The following is a 20,128-nucleotide window of genomic DNA, read 5'->3' as shown; positions in this document are numbered from 1 at the left end:
GGTGAGCCCAGGCCCAGTCAGGCTAAGTGGAGTGTGTTCTCTGGTGAGCCCAGGCCCCTGCCTGTCCCCTTCACTCACATGCCTGCCTGGCCCTGCGGCACACGAGTTCACTGTCGCTGCAGTCCCCCCAGTACTGTACACGGCTCCTGCATTAACTAGCTGGGACAGCTATGAGAGAACTCGCAACCTTTCTTCTTAACTCTGGTGGCACCCATTTATATATAGCCTGTTTTCTTTAAATCTTGAGTTTTCTAGTTTTAATCATGAAGGGCACTTCACAATATGAAAATGAGATCACCACAGTGTGAATTATGGTAGTTCTGTTTGATAAGTGACGCAGAACTAAACCAACTCTGTAGTTCCTATTTCATGTTGGTGAATGTCTCCTTTGCAAGCTGAAAGCTTCATCTCGTCACTTAGATCAGCTCGTCTCACTCATAATACATGATCCATGTATGAGCGGTACCACTGAGGCCAATGCCCCTTTGGTGATTCTTTAAAGCAACAGGGCCAAATTTCTCTTACCTCAATAAAATTTGATTATATATCGATTTTATCCACCTAATCAGAGAAATAAATGTTTTAAAACTATATCAAATTATGTTAAGTATTTCCTATGTTACAAAGAATAGCTCAAGATAACTTACTAACTAGTAGTAGCTTTTAGGAATAGAAATACTATCTAAAATCCATTTCTGTTTAGTGTTTACACCCAACTTTTACTTGATCCAAATGGCTAAAAGGAAGCCTACCTCATCTGATGACTGAGCAGGTACACTGCACTCCCCTTAGGATTTTACAGCTGAACACGTTTAGTCCTTAGTGACCTGGCCAACCACCACTGTCAGTTTGTCATAGCTTGGTGGCTTCTGTGTTGCTGTGATGGCGGAAGCTACGCCATCAGTGTTTCAAATACCAGCAGGGTCACCCATGGTAAAGAGATTTCAGTGGAGCTTCCAGACTAAGACTAGGAAGAAAGGGCTGGAGATCTATTTCCAAAAATCAGCCCATGAAAACCCTATGGATCACAACAGAACACTCTGATAAAGTGCTGGAAGCTGACACCACCACTGTCCCCATACCGATGATCATGAAGGTGGTGCAGGGCCAGGCAGTGTTTTGTTCTGTTATAAACAAGGTCGCCAAGAGTTGGAGCTGACTTGACAGCAACCACCTGACCAGGCATTCGTTTTAATTGCTCAGTAGATGGTCACTGATCACTAGCAAATCAACTGTGTAACTTCATGTTCTTGATATTGTTTTTAAGAGGACGAACAACTGACACTTGAAATACTGTCTGCCCCACGATTACGGAAAGCAGGAAAGGGCTACGATAACTCCTGGTCTTTCTAACTGCACACAGACTTCTGTTGTCGGTGGCAGTGGGGAGCGAGACGGAATCCTCCATGGACAACAGCAGCTCTACCCATCACTGGTCTTGGTATCACAGGTCTGTGTCACTCCCGTGTTTCTGAAGACCTACAAAGAGTATCAAGAATCTGTAGCAGTCTAGTCCAGCCCCTGCAAACCCTGAATTACATGGTGTCAAGGGGAAGGCCTACCTACCCTCTTTTCTCGTCACTCAGAAATCTCTCGCAATGGTGTAATTTTTCCTGTACAGAAAGTGAATGATCAGCCTTCAATCCAGCCCATATGGCACTTTTCCAACTTGAGATACCCTTGGGGAAGTGACCACTTGCTGCAGACTTCCAGTAGGTGTCGCCCTGACAATTGTCAACCCTCCCTTTCAGAGGTTCCTAGAGGCCAGGTTTTCTAAGTACCTCTGCAACTCATGGAGTATCAATGCTCATCAACTCCACACTTGGGTTTTGAGGACTCTGCTTTTCTTGAAATCCTCTAGGTTAGAGGCCGTCCATTCATATCTACCTCAGGAACGTAGGGCCAAGAAGAAGTTTCTTATTCTTTCCCAGTCATCATATGTCCACCCCCCCATCAAAATGCCTTCTCTCTGAAGCTGTTTACCACCCAGTAATACCAATTCACCATTCTCATCGCTCTCAACCACAGTCCTCAAGTTATCCCCCGCACCCCATCCAGGCATTCAGGACCCACCAGCTGGCTCAGCCTTCACAGCTCTAACTACCTTCAAGTGAACAGGCTATAGAATAGCCTAGCATCGCAGTTCCTTAACCGTGACCCCTGTGCTCTTTACCTCCTCCCCACTTCCATCCACTCCCGTCTCACCCTGGACCCAGAAATGATAAACAAGCACCGCCGAACAGCTCCACTTTGGGAAATGAACCAGGAATTGCACTCTGACCCTACTGTCCTATTCTCCCACTCCCTGACCAGCTTGTAAATGCTGCGCCACCTTGACAGCCCTGGGCCCCGCCTGCCGTGCCTGCCCTCTTCATCACTGGCCATACCGAGTTACCACGACTTTGCTCTGGGACGTGACCAGTCATTTGTCTAATCACAGATAAGTTACCTGGAAGGGGGAATCGTAAGACTTAACCACAGGGTAATTCCAAACAGTGCTTTCAGAGTGCCTGCACAGTCTGCGCGGTAGCCTCCAGTTCTCTTCCTGCACTTCCCAGTCTAGACCGCCATTAATCACGTAACCACACCTTCACTAGCACTCTCTAATTCCTTGGCAATCTCCCCACCCAAGTTCTTCTAACTCTCCCACCAACCAACGGCCAATGTTCCAGTTGATTCTGGAGGAAAAAAACAGGAGCAAACAAAACCAAACATCACCTAAGTGGGCTGAGTGGTGCTGACTAAATCTCACCACCTCAAGCTCATCCTTCACGCCTCCGCCCTCACCTCTCTTTACTGCCAGTTCTCCATCGGTCTTCACCAAAATACTCTTTTCCAAGGTTTGCTCTCTGGCGAACACTCTCTCTTTGGGCTATGGAGGGTGGGCTTCAGGATGAGTGAAATCCTGGAACATAAAATCTGTGTCTGTACCTCAGAGAGGATCCACAGCTTCTCTCCTGTGATTCTTGAAGGAGTCTGTGACAGAAAAAAAGGTTCAGAACCACTTAGCTGATAGACCTGAACTTACAGCCTGGCTCTGGTACCAGGTCTAGGGCCTCGGGCAAGACACTTCTTAGAAGCTCCTCACCAGTAAGGCAGGGATCACAATACCTATCCCACAGGGGCTTTGTGAGAATGTATGTAAAATGCTTGGTACAATATCCGATATATTAGGCACTTAACTAGATAGGTATTTTTAACATAATCAGTCAAATGACTAAAATCTACCAGTTGCCTATTTTTTTCCAGGTGAACATATCCACTCCCAAGGCCTCATTTCCTATCTAAAATGAAAGGCATCCTTTCCTCTTATTTTTTCAGCTCAAACCTCCCTCCTGGGTTCCATCCAGACTCTACATCCACCTGGATGCTCAGCTCACATGCACCCTGGTGTCATTTTCTTCCCGTATCTCGTATTTCATTGAAAGCTCACGCAGCAGTTGGCAAAGCTAGAGATCTCTAAGTCATCTCAGACTCACTCCTCCCTTCAATGTGCCACATAATGTGCCTGTAGGGGCTGGTCACTGCTTTACTTGGCAACTTAATACCTCTTACCTGGTTATCACAACAGCTTTGTAACTCACTTTTGTTCCAAGGTTCTCCCCTGTCCATTCTGTCAGAAAAACGTATTAGAAGTGTTTGATTTTCCCCTTTCTCTGGAAAACCTTCTCTCTGGCCGATAACTCCCACCCTGAGAGATACTCGGATAGTGCCAGCTTTGGTCATGGAGTATGAGGACACCAGGCCCAGAGAACTACATCCTTACAAGGTGAGGGACGAGCTTAATTGGTTTCCATTACCAAGAGAAGCAGTTTCTTGCTAGAAAGAAGGTACTGAAAGAGGTGAAAAGGGGAGGACCTCAGGCTTGACTTAGGGGGAAGCTTTCTGATTAGGACTTGAGAGAAAGGAGTAAAGACAGATGCTGCAGGGAAAAGAGAGTGAAAACGCAGGAAACGGTAAGAGATGTAAGTGGTCCTTAGTTTTTCCACAGACTCCAGTCAAGATTTGCATGACTTTTTGGGCAGCTGCACCAGGCTGGCACTGGACCATGGGATACCTCTGGGCTCTGATTGTTACATCTGGGTTAAACTGAACCTGGTCCCACACATTCCTGACGACGAAGGCCCCACGACATCCGAAGTCCTTGGCAATCTGGCTCCAACGTCTCCAGTCCTGTGAGAACCTCCCTCCAGCAAGCTCCCTGCAGAATGATTCTGCGTTCCTCCTCCTTTGACACCTCGCTCGCCCAGCTTCCTCCCTCTGCCTAGAGGGACCTTACCCTGCTGCCTTTCTGCCTGGTGAATTCCCATATGCCAAGATTCAAGACTGCCAACTCCCGCTGCCTTGAACTGGGCTAGCTCTTGCTATCCAGGGCCAGGTTACCTGTGAGGGAATGAAAATAAATAAGACATTAAGGGGTTGAACCTTTCTTTACCTGGGATGTTTGAGAAGGACATCCAAGTTCAAAGAAGGTACTGACAAGGTGCTTATGAGTGGATTTGAGTGGTTAGTTGATATATGGACGAAATGCAAGTCCAGTGAGGATGAGGGAAGCCTTGGGCCCAACTCCTTCATGGAAGGTATGGACATTTTCTCCAACATAGAAAGCAAGCACTCCCACTATCTTAAGCAACAACAAAAAAATTTGTGACTTACTATAACAATTTATTTGGATTTCCAGAGATAAAAGATTACGTTGTACCCTGAACGAAAATCCACTTGTATTGTCAATAATGGAAGTATGTAAAAGCAATGAGAGATGATGGGCCAGCTCTGGATGAAAAAACCTATCTCCAACTGACTACAAGTTATCCAATTTACACATAAGCCAGTGTAAAAGAACGCCTTTCTCCATTCACCAGCACCCCCTGCTGCTTCGCAAACCTGCAGGGCCAGGATGCAGCAGTGCCCGCTGTTGACTCGGCAGTTACTCATTTACCCAAGGCACAGCTTTCTGACCCAGAATGGAACCATCCTAAGCCTTCAGAAGTATTTGGCTTACGTAGGAGGGAAACTAAAATGAAGGTGCTTTAAAAGGGTGCTGGATGCCAAAAAAGAAGACGAGTCAGACTAAATTACATGGGGTTTGGGATCACAACGAGGCAGAAACGTGGGAAGTATTTCATGCAGCCAACCTCATTTATTGACAAGTCCTGATTTTATTGCCTGTTTCATAACATGTTGGTTCCACAAACTAATTTTTTATGAAGCAAAGCACAACTTTTTCTTATAAATAGTATAAATTATTTTATTTACAGAACTTGTTACAAAACAAATAGACTATATATTTCTTCTTTTTTAAATATCCAAAGTAATTTTCTATCCCTTGACATTTGTTCATGTTCTATACAGCAGCCAACACAGAGTCCAGCTGAGATGCTCTTGATTATGTATACAAATTATCAAACTATTCACACATTTTAACACAGGAGATTGCTTTTATAACCAAGCTCAAAAAAAAAAAAAAAAACCAGCAAAATGCTTTCAAGGCCCTACATTCACACCGACAGTATGTAGTGCTCATTTAAAATGATCTGAAAATCTTTTGCACAAAATGTAAAAATGATTATTGTCCTCGACACAATGAAACTTTTAACAATCATGTTTCAAAGCCCCTCCCCCCCGAATGAGTGACATGAAGAAATTCCTTGGCAACAGAACTCTTGCAGGAAGACAGCTAGCTGCCTGTATAGATGACATTTTTCAAATTTTACATTTTTTTCCACTGTTCTCAGAGGTGCTTCTTTGTATGATATTTTTGGAATACAAAATATTTTAAATATTCTATTTTAAACTCTATTTCATGAATGAGTAACAAAACAGACATATCATGGAAGTTGCTGGCTGAAAAAACAGATCTGTAACCCTTGGTGCCACTGGGCAATCCATCACCAGTTGAATTACTATGAACCAAAAGATCTTAATTTTAAAATACCTTATAAAATTACTAGCATTGGTGGTATTTAACTCCTCCCCTAAAATTTTAGAAACAATATTTAGGTGGAAAAAGCAAACTCCAAAAGTTAAACTGAACATTCAAGTCTTTTTAAAGAGAATCTGTCTAAGCGTAAAACTAGCTATCAGGCACTTTCAGTTTTTTCCATTAGTTTTAAACCATATCACACGAACACACATGTGCTCAGGGTGTACACACACGGACACACACAGGCGTGCGCACACACACACATATACACACACACTCTCACACACACAAAACACCAACAAAAGAGAAGCAGTGTGTCACTTATTACACGTAGTCTATCGGGAAATCAGGCAGTGAGGGAGAAGCAATGCCCACTTCATCCGAATGAACGCACTCCCGAGACATGAGAAGGGACAGAGACTTTCACAGAGCAGAGGTGTCCCTCGGACTGTAAGGAGGCAGGTTCTAAAACTATTGGCTTGGCAGTGAACCACTTCAAATTATAAAAAGGTATTTACTTTTATTAATTAATAAATAAATACTAGTTGATCTCAATTGTACCAAAACAGGATATCAGAAAAAAAGACCTGTGCAAAAATACATATTTAAATATGTACAGTTCATTTTTAACAAAATATGTCTTCTGAAATAGGGATACTTCTATATTTACAATAGGACACAAAATTCCAAAATAAAGACACAAAAGTAGGTTTTGATTAATTCTTTGTTCACCACGGCAGCACTATTTTGTTTTCTTTCCTTTTTTGTAGGTTTTAAGAAAACTGCAGGAGTTGTCAGCAAGTTTTACTGGAAAGAATATAAAATTATCTTGGTTTTAAATTGATACCAAAGTCTGTCTAGAAACAACCCAACCACTGCAAATTTGGTTTTTGCAAGTTACTTTAAAAAAAAACCAAAAAAAACCTTGTACTCCCGTGTTTTAAATGGTCTTACCTGTTCATCATAATAAAAAGTAGTTGTAGGAGAAAATAAACTATTTTAACAACAGTCTAAACTTTAATAGCACTGTTTAGAATAGGTCTGTTTGTGGCAGGCAGAATCCAAAATGGCTAATTTCCTAATGGAGATGCTCTGTGTACTTACTACCCGGGAGACCTACGGAAATTCAATTAAAGCCTCAAGTCTAAGAAATCAAATGACCAACACTCGCTAATCTAAATATCTACATTATTCTGAATCAACCTGCTATCATGGATCCTAGTCACATCTTTCGGGACAACACAATCTGTCCATAAATTCCATCCCTAAAAGCAACTTTATTAATAACCATCAAGTCTCCTCAGCTTTGAAAATAAATTCTACCCAGACCCCATTGCACTTGTCACCACGGAATGACCTAGGTGTGTTCCGATTCCCCCTTCCCTCCGTCTCTCTCACTGCGATGGAACCACTGGGCCGATGTCTCCTAACTACACCCCGCTGGCCCTGCCAAGCTTTCTCCTTTCTATCCGCTCCTATAATATCATTTAAAAACATTACTGACTGATTGCATAATAAGTGAACAAGGTACTGTTCCCCCTTCCTTTTTAAAAAAATCGGTATTTTACATCGATTTATAGCTAAGGTATCTGCATAAAGTTTTTCTCTTGGTTTTCTTACATAATAATTCGGTAGCAATTCACATTATTAGGTTGCTAACCAAGTACTCATTCTACCTGTTGTTGACTTGAAATTCCCTGAAACTGAAGTCTGTAACCCAAGAACTGTAGGAAAAAAAGGATGCGCTGCTTGGCTCTGACTGGGCCCTGGCCAGGACGATGGTCAGAGCCCTGGAAAATTTACCCTGTTTTCAGCGACTCTGTGTGTTCTTCCAAGCAAAGATACCTGGTTCTTGTTCAGAGGGGTGTGGCGGTAGAATCACCAGTTAAAATGCCCCGGCTCATTCCCAAAATGCAATGACACTTCCTCAAGCAATGATGTTTGAACGTATTAGGTTCTCTCTTCTGGGGTAGGGACTAGAAAACATATCCCGGGGGCTCCAAACCCCCTCAGGAAGATGGCTGGCATAACCCCACTGAAGGAGGTGGTCAGGGAACACGTAGGCGTCCCGTGAAATCGCCATGGGGGTACGTGCATGCCTTCTCTGAATCCACTGTCCCTGCTCCCCATGCCAACCGAGTCCAAACAAACATCTGTAGTGCATGAAGGCCGGGGAGGGCTTACAGTGGAAGGCTACATTTAGTTCCAGGATGGTGTCCAGAGAAGAGACCGAGGGCAAGCACAGAGCGCCTGGGACATATTCACGTGAATAACGACTTTGTGAAGGACAGTTTCTGTTGCATCCTAATGAGTTCACTTTAAAAAGGCAACTTTTTGAGCACAGAAGACTGGGAGGGACAACTACCCCAAACCGACATACCGTTCCACGTGAAGACGTAAAAAGCGAGAAAACTCCATTCTTGGAAAATCTTGGAAAACGTTTTTCCCCCACAATGATTTCACCTCTCCTCCTCCCCCTACAATTTGGCTTTCCTTTATTAAAACTAGCTTGCATTTGCATCACATATTATATATATATACTTTTAAAATCACATAGAATCACTTTTGTACCATGAAAAGTAAGCCTCTAAAACGGTTTATACTTGCTCTCTGGGCATCAATGGCTTCAAACCAGCTTGTAAGTTAGAAAATTCTGACAGTTTCTTATCGTAAATGACTTGCAAGAAGGCTGGGCAAAAATACAGGCTGTTTTGTCCCAGTGCCCGTTCCTGGAACACTGCGATACAAACCCACCGCCCAGGCCCCTCCTCCAGAGGCTTCTTGGGGCAGCGCCATGCTCTCCTCTGGAGGGTGCCCCGGTTAGCGGCCTGACTATGGAGAGTGACCTACAGAACACCGTGTAAAAAAATAAAACAAAAAAGCTGGCAGGGTGTGTGTGTGTGTGGGGGGGGAAGACTACAGTAACGTTCTTGCCAACACAGTCCTTTGTCCAGCCAACCTACTCAAAGGGGGCTCCATGATATACTGCAAGTTAAAAAAATCAACAGAAACGAAAACTTGTCACAGATCGGTAGCGAGCAGTCCAGGCCACTGTAACACTGATAAAAGCAACTCGGTGGCTGAACTGGATCCAGTGTCCTTTGTGAGCACTCACTGCTACAGACGTAGCTTCGGGGAAATGAGACCCACAGGAGGCTGGGGAAACAGGCTCAAAGGCCTCGTGGAGTCCAGAGTGTCGAGTGGAGGTGTAACTTGTCGTCAAAAGTGTCCAGATTACTCCTCCCCGCGCTACTTTCAGCTGTCAGGGGCGTGCCTTTGGCTTTCAAAAAAGAGGGGAGGGGAACAAGGGAGAAGGTGAGTAGGTGGTTTACACGCTGCTGCCCGATGCTAAATGAGAAGTCTCCAAAGGCCACACGTCACTAAAGTCACCACTGAGCGGGCGACCCAGGGGCAGTCAGCTACAGGATTCTCCCTTAGCTTTAAAAGGCTTCCTCGCCCTTGGGCACAAGCATTTGGAAAGACTGCCTTTCAGAAAATTGGCTACAGGGGCTGCAGGACCCGGTCTCTGGCTTTGGGAAAAGGCTCACATGCCTGCCTTTCGGTTTCACTCACTGACTGTGTCCCTGAAGGTATTCCAGGCTGTCAACTGAGGCCTGAGCAAGGCCAAACGGGCCAGCACCCGTAGGTGTGGAAGCTCCCAGGGCAGGGCGAGCTCAGGCCAGGGAGAGGACGCTCCAGCCAGCCACTCGGGGACAGAGCTCGGGGACAGAGGCCGTGACTTGAGCTCAGCAGGGTGTCTGCCCAGTACTGACTCCCAGCATGTCCTGCTTTATCTCCTCATCTGGGTGGCTTCACCCAGCCAGTCATCTCTGATTTAAAGCCGGCTCTGCAGGGGCAGCAAGCTGAGGGCCCTAGTTTTGTAAGAGCAGCGTTCTGTGAAGCATTTTGGGGCTGTGGACCCCTTGAGATTCTGGTGAAAGTTATAGGGTTCCTCCCTGCATAGAAATGAACACAGACATAAAAACGTGCATAGCTCTTCAGGGGTTCATGGATCCTCAGATCACCATCCAGGAGCCTGCCCCAGATCTGTGCAGTGAGGGCAGTCCCGGGTCACCGCTGAGACCTGCCCCACCTGTGGCTTTAAGTCAAATTTGTAAGGAAGTTGGAAGAGGTGAATGTGGTTCTCATTTAGTGCAAGAAGCAGCTGGAGGCCTTTTCAATGCTTTAAAAGCTGCATCCTTTCAGAGTGAGGGCAAATTTATATCACAGTAAAGGGCAAGTAGGAGGTGTCCCTAAGTCAGAGGTTCCTAACCCGGGGACCGCTCTTATAACAAAAAGAGGAAATCTTTCCCAAACACAGACTTACTTGGACACTGATTTTAAAGAACAGACCCCAAAGTCAGGCTGTCTGGGCTCTCCCCGTGGGGCATGGCTCCCTCCCCAGGATGGTGTAAATCAGACGGGCAAGCTGGCAGCTCCTGAGCCAAGCCTGGCCGTCAGGTGTGTGTTTGGACTATACCAGATTAAAAAGAAAAGACTACTTTGTGTTAACACGGGCATATTTCACATAAAAGGCCAGACTTGCAGTTTCTCTTTTAAAACTGGGCGAGAAGCCCACAGTGGGGCCCATGTTCCCTGATTTTCCAGGGGTGCTGTTACTCCCCACCGTGCCCCACCAGCCCCTCTTGCTGCGCTACTCGTGGGCAATGCGGTGTGAATGAAGACACCACAGTGTGCTGGGGGCGACAGTGTGAGACGGACACTCGGACCCAGCAGAAGCCCCTGTGGGGCTCACAGCCCGTCAGGAACCACTCGGAAGGGAGGTTTTTAGGATGGGTGCACCATTTCTTGCTGTGTCTGCACTGGCATTTTTATGCTTATCATAAACTATAACGGATAACTATGAGCCAAGGAGTAAAAAGGGACAGGTCTCACTTGCCCAGGACTCTCTGATCAAAAAAGCAAACACACAAAAAGCCTATGAGTGTTTGCAGCCCAAACAGAAGGCTTTAAGCAGCTGCTATTTAAATTCACAGATAATTTTCCTCACACTTTTGGCAATGGGTATTAATTCACAGAGATATTGGAGACAAATTAAATCACAGTAGGAAACTTCTTGGTATTTTCTTAAAAAAAACCTTAACAAGGTATTTGAATTAAGTTCTGAGTATGAGGAAGAAAAAACAAAAAAGGGCCTGACATTTTAAATCAGGGCTCTGGGGTGACGCTGATGACACTCCTGTGCCTGAGCAGGGTGACCTATCCTGATGGATGAACTAAGATGAGAGATGAGTGGGCGTGAGAGGACAGGACGCTGGAAGAAACCGCTGCGGGAGAACACAGACATACAGCCTGAGAGAGGAGGTCGCAGTTAATTCTGATCCAACATCCACGTAGCCACTTCTCCACTAACGGGCCCAACTCTCAGATTTCTGTCTAATCTACTCATTTACAGGAGATTTTAGTCTTCTGTTATGCCCACACTTCATCCTGTTTTCCTGTCTCCTTTGAAAACAAGGGAGGAGAAAATACGGGGCAAGATTTAACCACAACCTCTGAACTTCTCTGAGGGGCAAAGCATTCAAAGTTCTTAGATTTTAACATGTAGATCACCCCTTTCTGGGCCAGTCTGTGTGTAGTCCAGCTTTCCTCAGAGGAAGCCCCTCGAGGACCCCCGTCAGGAAGCACTGCGGCTTCCTTCCCTACCGGCAGCAGGGGACAGCGCCTCGCTCACTGGCTCCCGAGAACAACTCCCTTCAGATCCCGATTCTGCTGCTGCGTGTTGCTGTCCGCGGCCCTATCTGCTAAACACATGACATGGTTTCCTTACCCAGGAACATCTTCCAAAGTCGTCAGAAATTCTGGCAGAGAGGAGCCCGTTTTACCTTCACATGGCCATGAACTCTTTTTTTAAAGACATCATGAAGCTGGATGTCTGCTTCTGGGCAAACCAACCAACCCAACCACACACATTTCCGAGCTGGCCAGACTCCACGGGAGAGACAATGCGCGTCCCCGCGGGCTCAGAGCCCACTTCCTACCTGATGCAGGAGGGAACTGTTCGTCAGGCCTTGTGCCCCCGGGATGGCGCCCGCGTGCTTCACGTGGACGTTGTTCACGGCCGGCAACTTGGCCACCTTTGTGGGTTTGCTACTGTTGTTGCTGACGCTGCTTGTGCCAGGCGAGCACTTTCTCTTCCTTCCTATGAGTTTGTCCAGCGGCGTGTGTGAGTGTGCAAAGCCGCTGTGGGCGCTGACGGTCAGCTCACCGGACTGGTGCACCAACGGGCCGAGAGAGAGTGTGGAGTCACTGCTGTTCACCATGACACTCATCCTCTTGATGGACTCGGCAGGGCTCCCGCTGGGGGGGCCCCTCCCTGACGGGTCGTGCCGGACGCCCACTGCGTTGGTTTTACTGGTCACGCAGCTGAGGCCGACGCTGTGGGAAGACATCACCGTGGAGGGGTAGGGAGGCCCAGAGTGAGCCACGCAGTTTTTCCTCAAAGACTCCATGGAATGAGAAGAAGCGGAGGAGGAGAAAGGGTGAGCTAACAGTGGGGAACCGCTTTTACGTTTCTTTCCTGAGCTGCCACTGTTAGCACCACCGGCGCCCTGACAGTTGTTACCAGGAGACTCTCTGGGCCTGACAGACTTGCTGGCTTTCAACTTCTGGGGCTTCCTGGACATGGGAGAGGAGGGGACCGAGGAGAGGCTGGAGGGCATGGAGGGGGACGAGGACGAGGGGCACACGTGTCTGGACTGCGCGCTGCACGCGGGATCCACGGCTCCGGAAGCCGCAGGCTGGGCGTTTAGTGTGGTTCCGTGAGCTGGGACCGATCTGCCATTTGGAGAGACGCAGGCGGGAGAGAGCAGGACTGGGGACGGAGACACAGTGGGTGCTGCAAGGGAGCTGGCCCCGCCCTGGGCTGTCGGCACAGTGTTCGTCCGGTGAGGAGCGCGTGTGGAGACGGGCGACGTGATGCTGGGCGCTGGTGGGATTTTCCTGGGAAAAGCAGAGGGCAGGAGGTAATGTTCACCACAGCCATTCACACAAACTTCCAGAGGAACACCCCTTCACCTCCAACACTGAGGATCATCCTGAAATACTGCAAACTGGGCAAGCTACTTCTCTGCTTCACATTCTTCAATGCCTTCGTGGGGCGCTCAGAACAAAAAACAACCCCTCATGCTCTGTAAGGCCCTGTGTGCCTCATCCCCTGCCACTGCCCCAACCTCACGCCCCCATTTTCCATCTCCTCCCCTGGTTCTCTGACCCCAGCCACTGGTCTTCCTTAGGGTCCAAGAAGATGCCACAGCTTCCCACCACCAGCTGATGAGTCAGCTCCAACTCAGGGCGACCCCATGGGTGTCAGAGGAGAACTGTGCTCCACAGGATTTTTATGGCTGATTTTTCAGAAGTAGATCGCCAGGCCTTTCTTCTGAGGTGCCACTAGGTGGACCTGAACCTCCACCCTTTCAGTTAGCAGCTAAGCATGTAACTGTTGGTATCACCTGAGGACTTAATGCCACGACTTAAGACCCTGTACATCCTCCACCTGGGACACTCCTGTCCCCCAGTGTTGGCTCATCATCACTCAGGAAATTTGGCCTGACCACCCCGATGTGCTTAGTTCGCGTGCAATGCCCATTCTCAGACTCTGTCGACTTGGGACGGTAACGTGTGACTGCTGACCGCTGATTCCTTTACAGAGAATCCCCAGTGCCCGGCACAGAGCCCAGACACAGAAGGCACTCGGCACGTGCCAAAAGAATTCATGAACAGATGGGGAAACTGACTGACAGCTAGGTCCTAACCAGCGGTCGAAACGGCTGCACAAGGGATGGAGCCTCAAACTTCAGGCCTGGTGCTGTAGTAACGTGTTCTGCTACCGCCGGATGGGCAAGGTATGCCTCTGGGGGTGGGGAAGCGATTCAAATAACCAAACCAGCGCCCTGCCCCACCATTCGCAGCTCTGATAGTTAAATATGACAGCACCAAAGTTTTAAAATCTCCTGTGGCAGAATGAAAACTGAGGTGACCACATAGAAAACGGCGCCAGGACGCGCTGCTCCCAGCCTCACGGGGTTGCTCCGGCTGCCCCGTCACTGCACCACCTGCATCTCATCTTTCCAGTGAGGGTGTCGGCCTAAACTGCGCTGAACTGCTTTCCAGATGCTTCTGAAGAACTACAGTTAAAAACCCACTGCCGTACCAAGGCCTCCACCGGACTGAGTCCAGTACAGCTAGATGGTGCCCGGCTACCACCACTGACTGCTCTGACCAGGATCACAACAGAGGGCTCTGGACAGAGCTGGAGAAGGATGTAGAGCACAATTCTAACTCACACAAAAAAGACCAGATTTACTGGCCTAAAGGAGACTGGAGAAGCCTCGAGAGTATGGCCCCCAGACACCCTTTTAGCTCAGTGGTGAAGTTACCTCCGAGGTTCACTGTTCAGCCTGGGAGTGGACAGCCCCGTAAAACCAAATGAGACTAACGAGGTACAGTAGTCCAGGGACAAGGGCCAGAAGGCAGAAGGGGACAAGGAAGCCGGTGATAGGGAACCCAAGATTGAGTAAGGATATTGTTGATGTGTTGTGAGGTTGTTAACCATTGTCATAAGGCAACATGTGTACTAACTGTTAAATGAGAAACTATTTTGTTCTGTAAGCCTTCATCTAAAGTGAGAATAGCAGCACAATTGGAAGGGCGTAGTCAATGTCACTGAACTGTGCATGTAGAAATTTTTGAAATGGTGTATCTTTGCCTATGTATATTTTCACCAAAAAAAAAAGTCAAGAAGGGAGAGGGTTGACATATTGTGGGGTTGTTAACCTATGTCATAAAACAATATGTGTACTACTGTTTCATGAGAAACTATTTGTTCTGTAAGCCTTCACCTGAAGTACAAAAAAAAATAAAAATAAAAAAAAAAAAACCCGCTGCCGTCAAGTTGATTTCGACTCATAACGACCCAGCGAGGTACTAAAACGTGACTTACAACCCACGCTTGCCCCTGCTTTAAAGCCCCCTCACACGTGCAGCTTGGCTGCGTACTACAGTCACCTGTGGGGCTCAACCACAGCCCAGACCCACCACTCCAGATCTGAGGGGTCTGCACTGCCCCCAAGAACCTGGCCCTATTCTCTACTGAGAGGCTACTGAGAGGCTTACTAGAAATGTGGAGTCCTGTGGCTGTGCCCCGACCTACTTCATCAGACCGCACCTCACCAGACCCCCAGGTGCTCCTGGCGGGGACCGTGGAGGAGCACCCTGTAAAGGCAGCACAGGCCCTGGCGCCCGCTGAGTGCAGTGGCATCTCGTGGCCACCAGGTGGCACAGGAAGCCAGGGCGTAAACACCAGGCTGCCGGAACCGAATCCTGGGAGGTTTTCACGGGGGAGACGAGGATCTCTTGGGGTAACAATGACTGGTTCCTCATACAAAAGCTCTTTTAAGTAATTTCCTACCTTCTGTATGTAAGAATACAGAATCATACTAAATTGTGTTTGCACAAATAGACTCTGCAAACGTGTACAAGAAATTAATAACAACAGTTCTAGGAGTGTGGGGGAGGGCAACCAAGCCTTTCATTGCGCCCTCTTTATATTCCACTCCTTCTTTTCAGCCAAGTGCATGTACTACGTATTCAAAACGTTAAATTACCAACCACCACACCAACAAACCCTCTGAGAATCACCCAAGCCCCTCCCTTGGGGATTGGAAAGGGTGGTCCTGAATCATGAGAGGCAAGCAGTTGACAGAAGTCATCAGGGATCAGAAACAGCCTCCTTCAGAGGAACTGCTGGTCTGATTTCACCACTGTTGAGGCTCCACATACTGAGATGATTTATTTCATACTTTAATCCCACCTTCACTTAACCCCAAATGAACAATGGGCAAAGACAGGGTAGGATGCTGGGAAACCAGGGCTCTTCCTGGAAGGGAGGGTCTCTGGCTGAGCCAGCAGATGCCGCCTAGACCCCTGTGAGAGTGTCCTCGAGGGCCTCGCTGGGTGAGAAGCACTGGGCCACCTCCATCCAGCTCAGAGCTGCCCAAGAAGGCTCTGTGACTCAGCCCACAGCTCTTGTGGGGAGGCTTTCCTCACACCTGGCACCTGTCTCCGGGCCTTCAGTCCGTCCCAGGCCAGTGTGCCAGCTCGTCACTGAGCAACAAGTCTGCTCCTGCTGTATGGACTTTTTAAAAACCAAAGGTCATGTTACTAGAATGGTTTCCTTCCGTGAAGCAAACGTAAGGCAGTCAGCCTTCTGACTGAGGAAAGCACAGCAGCGGGGTCAACTTCATGATCCTGCTTTTCAAACATCCACAGCACAAGCAGGAAAGCCTGTCTACATGAGCTGCTTGGCCAGGAACCAAGACTGTCTTCATCCAAACAGGCTGCTGGCCACAAGCCACTTAGCAAGATAATGGGGTGAAACGTTCTGAGGACCCCTCGTAACACAAGTGCACTAAACCCACAGGCACCGAGCTCTCTGAGTCCCACCGGGCAGTCTGCCTCAACAAGCAGCTGAGATCTCACGTATCTCAGGGTGTTTTGATGTGGAGACACCCTCAGAACCCCCATGAACCACTCCCCTGATTCTACCTCTGGGGAGGAACCACGTCCCTTCCTCAAGGTCTCCAGCAGAAAAGCGTCCAACCAGTAAGAACCAGGAGGAAATGGGCAACAGAAGGACAGACTAACAGTGCTCTGGATCTGGCTTTCTAAGTGAACAGATCTAAGTCCTATCAGTGATATGGAGAGGATTCTTTGCCTTGCAGACTAGACAAGCCCCTGACCAGGCTGCTCTGTCTTTATTAGGGAACCAAGGCAGAGAGACAAGCGGATATACTGGCCAAGAGTCCATTCAAAAAGGCACTACTAAACGCTGCCCCACGGAGGACCAGGGAGGACATGTGGCTATGGAAAACTCCCTCTAGCAAAGCTCAACATTTCCCAAAGGAGGTTCCACCAAACACTGGCACCCTGCCACACTCCTCTGAAAAAGTTTCCCAGGTCAGAAGAACCTGGGGGATGCTCCACATTATACATGATTATGCCCTGCTTTCAGAGTTACAGTGGACACTGCCCACTAAAGGCTGAGGAGTCCTACAGTAAAGAAAGCTCTTTACTTAAGGAAAGGCCGGGTTAGGCTTTTTTTTTTTGCCATGGAACCCTTTTTCCAGTTAAAATCCCATTTGGGGAAGCCCTGGTGGCACAGTGATTAAGAACTCAGCTGCTAACCAAAAGGTCTGCAGTTGGAATCAACCAGGCGCTCCTTGGAAACCCTATGGGGCAGTTCTACTCTGTCCTATAGGGTCACTATGAGTCAGAATTGACTCGACAGCAACGGGTTTGGTTTGGTTTTTGGTTTTAGCATACAAGAGACCGTCTCATCTTAAACCGTAAATCAGGCCACAAGTCTTCTCTACCTAGAGACCCACCAACAGCTCCCCACTTCGCTCAGAACCAGTACGAAGATGGCCAGGCCCGGCGGGCCCTCAGACCTCACATCACACCATGCTTGCTTTCTTGCTGTTTTTCAAACAAGCCGCGTTCCTGTCTGACTGCAGTCCATTGCACACGTGGTTCCTTCTGTCTGGACCCACTCCTCCGCATTCCTCATCCGTCCCCCTCACTTCCAGGGCCGCCTCTCAGGGGCCTGCCCTTACCGTCCCCTGGACTCACCACTCACTCACTGCGCGAACACGCACTTCGGTTTATTATCTATGCAACAGGCATAATCACGGCGACCTGACTCAGAGAACCGTGAACATTAAATAGAGTTAAGAGTTGCCTGGCACACAGTAAGCTCTCAGTGTTAGCTATCACTACTGTTTTCCAGGGTTTCCATTATGACGTTACGGTGCTTTATGTGTCTGTTTATGGGTTTCTGTCTCTCTCCCCCAACTAGAACGTGAGCTCCGTACACGTGGGAGCCCTCCTGCCTTGAACCCCAACCCCCAGAACAATGCATGTTTGTGAATGAGTGAACGGCTGACTATTTTCATTTCAGATAAGCAATTTCTGGTAAATCATCCCCACAGGAAAGAAAGGTTGAGGTGGGGTCCCTCCCACCACAGGGGGGCGCGCTCACCTCCACAGCTGGGCGTTCAGGTGCTTCTCCACCAGGAGGCTGAGGGCACAGCGCAGCCGGTTCCACCGGGAGTCGAACACGTAGCAGCCCCTCCCGATCTGCCGGCTCCCAAATGTGCAGAACTGGGAGAGAGCACACAAGCGCACGCTTACCACTGGCGACGGCACGCCTGAGGGCTCGCTAACCACGGGAGACGGCGCTCACTCCGTAAGGTGAGCTGTGAAGCACGACAGTGACCATGCCTGGCCCCAAGCGTTGAGGAGGAGGAAGGGAAAAGCACGAAGACGGCCCCCCAGACAGAGGGCGCCCTGCCCTGAGCTGTTCTCACACCTGGACTGTGCCCCCCACGACAGGCGTGCCAAGGTCCCTGAGGGCCCCCCGCGATGCCCTGTCCATGCTGTGCACCCCCACGACGGGCGTGCCAAGGTCCCTGGGCCCCCCTGTGGTGCCGTCCATGTTGTGCGCCCCCCACGACAGGCGTGCCAAGGTCCCTGGGGCCCCCCTGTGGTGCCGTCCATGTTGTGCGCCCCCCCGACAGGCGTGCCAAGGTCCCTGGGGGCCCCCCGCGATACCCTGTACGTGCTGCATGGGGAGGCTGGACGTGCGGGCGCACGCAGAACTTACAGACGCTGGCTGAGGGTGACGGCCTGAGTAATGACAGCCCAATTTCTCAACAGACTCGTCTCTGTCGTCAGCTTCGCCCTCCTCACTGGATAACCGAGAAGCTGGCTCAGCGGCAGGCAGGGGGGGGTGTGGGGACTCCTGCACCGGAGGAGGGTCGAGGGGGGCGCCCCCAGCTAGCGGAGCGGGGCAGCCTGGAGGCCTTGGAGAGGAGAAAGCGCATCACGGGTCAATCACACACCTGGGAACAGCTGCTGATCCAGGAGGCTTGGGAGTAAGGCACCTCGGTCCTGAACTACCCGACATTAGATAACGCTGTCTACCAGCCTTCACCCAAGCTAACTCCTAACCAGTTCTCTCTTCTAGAGTCCCTTGGGCAGCCTGAGGCCCCTTCTACTCTCTCCAAGGGGGAAATACGTACGGAATTTAAGTGAATTCCTTTTTTAAGTCCTCTTTGAATGTATTTCGATTCCTTAGGCAATTATTTGAGATAACTGGCAAGGTGCGCTAAAATAACATGGCAGGGATGGGGTGACCAAGGAAGGGGTGGCATTGCTACTTCACACGCCTGTCATGCAAGGACAGTAACGTTATCTTTCCTACATGTGTAATGCCTGGTGGTTCTCGAAGAAAACTTACTTTTTTATATATGAAAAAGTCCCACAAGGGGCTGGCCACAGGCCTTGCTAGGAAGCTACAGCATGGGCCTGGCCACGCTCTGAGGGCCTCCTGGGACGGCCCCTCCACTGCATGGCCAAGAAACCACACAGCTCATGTGGGGTACGCTCAGGCACACACCTGGGTTTCCCCGAGGGAGGTCCTTTACCCCGCATGCGACCATGTCAAGGACCAGCCACGTGAGGGAGAAGCGTTTAGTCAGACAAGCGAGGGTAGGCAATTCCCTAAGCAGAAGCCCTTGTTGCAGATGTGTGATGAGCTGACACGGAGGTCCCTCGTCCTCTATGCCTTTCTCTTTCCCTTCCCTCAGAAAGTGGGTACAAAGCCCTGAACACATATCTACTCCACATTCGCTGTCCGCGAGGTACGTGTATGACAAATTCCCAGGTAAGCACTTGGATCGCTGCTTACTATGGTAAAAATGCCTAACACAGGCTCAGGCCAAAGTCCCAAACGAACGAATGAAAAACACGCCAAACACTGATGCTCTAGAAACTCAGGCTGAAAGCCTGGCCCAGCCAAGATTCCCACTGGCGTATTCTGCAAGAAGCCAGACACATGAATGGGAAGCCGCTGCCAAAGCTGTGTGAGATGTTCCCATCGCTACCTGCAGAAAGGACGAGCCCTCCAGCCCTTGTCAACCAGGTTAACAGATACCTCACGCTGAGCAAGGGCAGGGCAGATAATGCCACCTTTATTTGGCTGCTTGTATCTGGCCAAGAAGCAGCCCTGGCTGAAACTTCCTGGTGAACCTAACAAACTTTCTTTGTCTCAGAGTAAATCCAAATTTACAAAACCATCTCCGCAGTGAGCCTGATGTGCGTTTCTCGACATCACGGCTGTGCTGA

The 20,128-nt window shown here is 49.0% G+C and overlaps 1 protein-coding gene across 1 annotated transcript in view; it reads right to left on the bottom strand.

The window, feature by feature from the left end:
- Positions 1–1,071: 1,071 nt before the first annotated feature.
- ATXN7 (ataxin 7) overlaps positions 1,072–20,128 on the bottom strand; it is a 113,929-nt gene continuing 94,872 nt past the window's right edge. The window contains exons 7-10 of the mRNA XM_023727726.1: positions 18,606–18,804; positions 17,982–18,103; positions 11,926–12,886; positions 1,072–9,203 (exon numbers count right to left, since the gene is read on the bottom strand). Of these exons, the coding sequence (XP_023583494.1) occupies positions 9,186–9,203; positions 11,926–12,886; positions 17,982–18,103; positions 18,606–18,804 (1,300 nt within the window). The 3' untranslated portion in view covers positions 1,072–9,185. The remainder of the gene's footprint in view (positions 9,204–11,925; positions 12,887–17,981; positions 18,104–18,605; positions 18,805–20,128) is intronic.

This window comes from Trichechus manatus, unplaced genomic scaffold (genome assembly GCF_000243295.1).
Source record: "Trichechus manatus latirostris isolate Lorelei unplaced genomic scaffold, TriManLat1.0 scaffold00001, whole genome shotgun sequence".
NCBI lineage: Eukaryota > Metazoa > Chordata > Mammalia > Sirenia > Trichechidae > Trichechus > Trichechus manatus.
Note: the sequence above shows the minus strand (reverse complement) of the source record. Positions and strands in the feature narration are given on the sequence as shown.